General features: G+C 49.9%; 1 protein-coding gene across 1 annotated transcript; it reads right to left on the reverse strand.

Moving 5' to 3' along the window:
- Positions 1 to 1,636: 1,636 nt before the first annotated feature.
- On the reverse strand, positions 1,637 to 3,765 carry LOC133912374 (transcription factor MYB2-like). The gene is made up of 2 exons (XM_062355064.1): positions 3,320 to 3,765; positions 1,637 to 2,825 (listed from the first exon to the last, which is right to left on the reverse strand). The coding sequence occupies exons 1-2, from the start codon at positions 3,474 to 3,476 to the stop codon at positions 2,029 to 2,031; spliced, it is 954 nt and encodes a 317-aa protein (XP_062211048.1). The 5' UTR covers positions 3,477 to 3,765; the 3' UTR covers positions 1,637 to 2,028.
- Positions 3,766 to 4,201: the final 436 nt, after the last annotated feature.

Raw genomic sequence — 4,201 nt, forward strand, 5'->3', positions numbered from 1 at the left:
AGCTCCAACATGGACTAGAGATTACATTCATGTCATCAATACCACGGGATAAAGATCTCTTGTACCAAGTTGTCTCTCTACCTTATTTACGTTTTCGCATTTACATACTTGCAATTTACCTTACTAGAGTAGATTGCAATCCTCTTAACGGTAAAGTAAACACACCAAATAAATCTAGAGCACATTTAGATAGAAATTAAGATAGGTTTATCTTGTGAAATTTTTGAAGCTATTAATTTCTAAGTGTTCTAATTTACTCCCTCTTAGGACGTTAGCGTTCCTCACAATGGTGCGCCAACTTCAGGATTAGGGAGTAGGGAAAATATTGGCGCAAGCGCTCAGCAAATCACCGATGAAAACCGGTAGTCACGAGTGGAGCTCGGCCATGTTGGCCGAGGCACGACAATAGCGCGAGAGGGCGGGACGGGCGGGAGGGGGGGCGCTTTTCTCAAGAGATGTCTTTACGTCCTCCTTGTCTGTTACATATATGAAAGGTCAAGAATTAGAGCAATTCTAGAGGTCAAGTTACTATAGTATTGTTTATATGAGTCTCACTTACGTGTATGTATATATATGGCTGTGTGCATATATATATATATATATATGTATACATAATTTTTTTTTGAAATTTCAGAAAAATAGCAAAAGGAATAATAGTGATATTAATAAATCAGCTAAAATAATCTAAAATACATAGAAAAATATCTAAAACTCAAAAAAAACAAATTAAGTTAAATTCGTATTACTGTCGTCTACATATTAAAATTATGCATGCATGAAAGTATTACTTTTTTCTATAATTAAATAAATATATTAAATATTAATAAATTCATAAATAAATATTGAAATGTCAAAAATGATGAATCTAATTTTCTAGTCTTTTTTTATCATGCTCTATGTAAAAAAAAAATATGCCACTTAGACGCACCACTCCGCCTATTTTTCATCAAGAAAGAGAGGGAAAATACAGTGTGAAAACAAGGCCTCGGAGGTAGAGAAACGTGGCTCCTCCTGAAAGAGGAACGCCATGCCTGCCCGGGCCGAGGGGCCCGAGCCCTATTCTTTTCACTTCCGCTGCTTCTGCTCTTTTCTTTACAGTATCTACTATCATTCAAGGCGATGCAGAGCACGGGCCCACTCCGCAGTTGCATGCAAGCGTTAGCAGTGGTGTTGCAGCAGTACCACGCTCGTCGTTCATACGCGCGCCATGCCCGTTAGTGCTGCAATTTAAAAGCATATCTGCTGGGCGTCCACTTCAAACTCACCAGGTTTTGCTGTTTGCTCTGCTTTGCTGCTCTCCGATCCAAATTATGCGAGCCTGACGAGTTGCGAAAACTACAAGTGTAATTCCGCGGGCTCGCAGATCACATCCGGGAACTGTTCGTGCTGACGCGACGGCGTTGCTCGCTCGCTCCATCGATCTGCGGGCGCTTAATAAACATCCATGTCGGCATAAACAAATCGATCAGTCAGGGTCGCCATCAGTATAATCATGACGATAACCAACCACTGCGACAGAAACAGAAAAAAAAAAAAGAATCGGCACTGAGAGGCGCACGAGGATCACAATTAGCGGCGAGAAATTGGCGGGGCGTACGTATGCTGGACCCTGGAGTAGTACTTGTAGACTACTTGATTGACGTCGGAGCTCCCTTGCTTTTATTACCGCTTCTAGAAGTACAATCCTGTATGTATGTATGTATGAACTTGAAACTACAACGGCTAAGCTTGTTAAACTTTTTGAGGGAAACTAAGCTTGTTAAACTTGTACATATATACCCTAGCAAATTAAAACGAGAAAAATAAATTAAGAAACGGAGAAGAACTGGAGTAGAATAGCCCCGGAGGAGTCCAAAAACTGCATCTTGAGCGGAATAATTAGTTCTTTCTTCTTCTAATCCTCCAAATATTCTCCTTCAAAGCCGTTCCTTAGCTCTTCTCTGCTGTGTGCGTCCCCGGCGGTTGATTGCGTCGATCCGCGGGTGTCCACCGCCGATGCCGTGGATTTCCATGCCGCCGTAATGACGTTCACAGGCCCTGCGTCTGCGTGTACCACAAGTTTTCGTCCATGCTCCAGATGCTCTCGACGTCGAAGCTGCCGATCTCGAAGTCAGCAACGCCGAGCTCCGGGAGCTCGGACGTCGACGTCTCTCCGAGCAGGTACGGTTGCTGCTGCTGCTGCTGGGCGATGAGGCCCGTGTCGTGCATGGCGGCGGCGCTGGAGGCGTCGCAGGCGGTGGTGAACCACTCGGCGCCGTGGGCCGGGGCGGGCCGGGGCTGTGCCCCCGCGCCAGAGTCCGAGGACGGAGAGGATGATCCGGCCGTGGTGCTCGACAGCTCCGGGAGGGCGGGGTTTGCCAGCTGCCCGGCGGCGGTTGCGCTGAACTCGGCGGGCCAGCAGGCGTCGGCGGGCAGTTCGGGCGACGCGTAGAGGCCGTCGTCGGCGCTGTTCTGCCACGACGACAGGGGCGTGTCTGCGGCGGCGAGCTGCATCTCCCCCGCAGCGGCGGAGGAGGCGGCGGCCTGGATGCGCTCGACGAGGCGGGGCATCCAGAGGTAGCGCATGACATCCTTGAACTGCTGGCTGTTGACGTCGCACTTGAGCTGCTTGGCGTGCTTCTGCACGCGCGTGCGCCAGTAGTTCTTGATCTCGTTGTCGGTGCGGCCCGGGAGGTGCTGCGCGATCTTGGACCAGCGGTTGCCCCACCTCGAGTGCAGCTCGAGGATGAGAAGCTGCTCCTGCGGCGTGATGTTGCCGCGCCGGAGGTCGGGGCGGAGGTAGTTGAGCCACCGGAGGCGGCAGCTCTTGCCGGTGCGCTTCAGCCCTGCATGACAGGAACACACAAAATTAATCCTCACGTCACATCACTCCATTGATAGCTGCTAATACATATACATATCAGTATATCACCAACTATTAATTAGGTATGCAGATACGAGTATATGATGACAGGATGCATGATGTAATGGAAGGGAGTAAGTAAATATCCCTACGGCTGGGAATGATGCTAACCACGAGAAATTCTCTTTCTCTCTTCCTCACTGTAGCCTCTGGTTAGCTGGATGGCTCCTAGCCTCCTAGGCACCTAGCTAGTCAGCTATCTGTTTCCATATTACTAGTAGCATGTAGATGCAAAGCGACAAGTTTGTCAAGGTTTCGCGTTCCGCAGTTGGGCAGGCTTGTACGGCACGCGGATAGAAAACGAAGCAAGCATCTGGCGATTAGAAGGTGATGTGATAGAATTCATTAATTGTGCCGATACTAAATGATGCGATTTTAAGACGTAATTGGCCCTTAATGGGATCCTATATATCCTACCTGCTGATCGGGCGAGCGAGTTCCAGCGGCCCTCGCCGTGCGTGGCGACGTAGTTGACCAGCAGGAGGTCCTCCTCCACCGTCCACGGCCCGCGCCGCAGCTCGCCGGCCATCACCTCCTCCTCGCTGCTCGCCTCTCTCTCGTGCGCCATGTCCATCAAATCAATCTCTTCTCTCCTGACTACCCCCCTTGATCCGACCAATCGATCGACCAAGCAGCTGGATCGTTGAACTGGTGTGTGCAAGCTTCAAACTGGATCGATCAGCGTGCGTGGAAGGATCGATTGAAGAGGAGGCAGCAACTTGGAGAGGAGAAGAGAAGGCAGGAAAATGAAGAAGAGTGTGATGAAGTGAGCGGGAGAGGAGGGGGGCGGGTTTATATAGACGGAGCCAGGAGTGGGGAGAGGTAGGCTGGTGGACTCGGAAAGAAAGAGGCATGTGGAGACATTAGTTTATGCCTTTTGATTTCTTTCCCTTTTAAAGCCAAAAGTTTAGGGCGTGCTGGGGTCAATCGAGGGCGATTAAGATTTTTTTCCGATTGGGGCGAGGTGGATTAATTACTGGATTAACGGCTAATTAACCAGCGTACACGGATTGGGGGTTCCGGCGAGTTTGACCAGTTGACTCCATCGCGCCTAGCTCACTCGCACTCGCACTCGCACCGCACCGCACCGCACCGAACCGCGGAGCTCGCTTGGCACGCGCTCGCCGCTAGCGATGTGGACCTCGCTTGACGAAAGCAGATCTCTTGATTCCAGCGTAGAAAATACGATCCAGCTAGTGTGGATGCATGCAAGGGACAGCTCTCCAATGCACGTGCAGAGGAGAGAGAGGGCGAAAAAGGGCCAGTACTAGCGTACTACTAGCGTGTGCAGGAGCGTTA

This window comes from Phragmites australis, chromosome 3 (assembly GCF_958298935.1).
Source record: "Phragmites australis chromosome 3, lpPhrAust1.1, whole genome shotgun sequence".
In the NCBI taxonomy this organism is placed as follows: Eukaryota; Viridiplantae; Streptophyta; class Magnoliopsida; order Poales; family Poaceae; genus Phragmites; species Phragmites australis.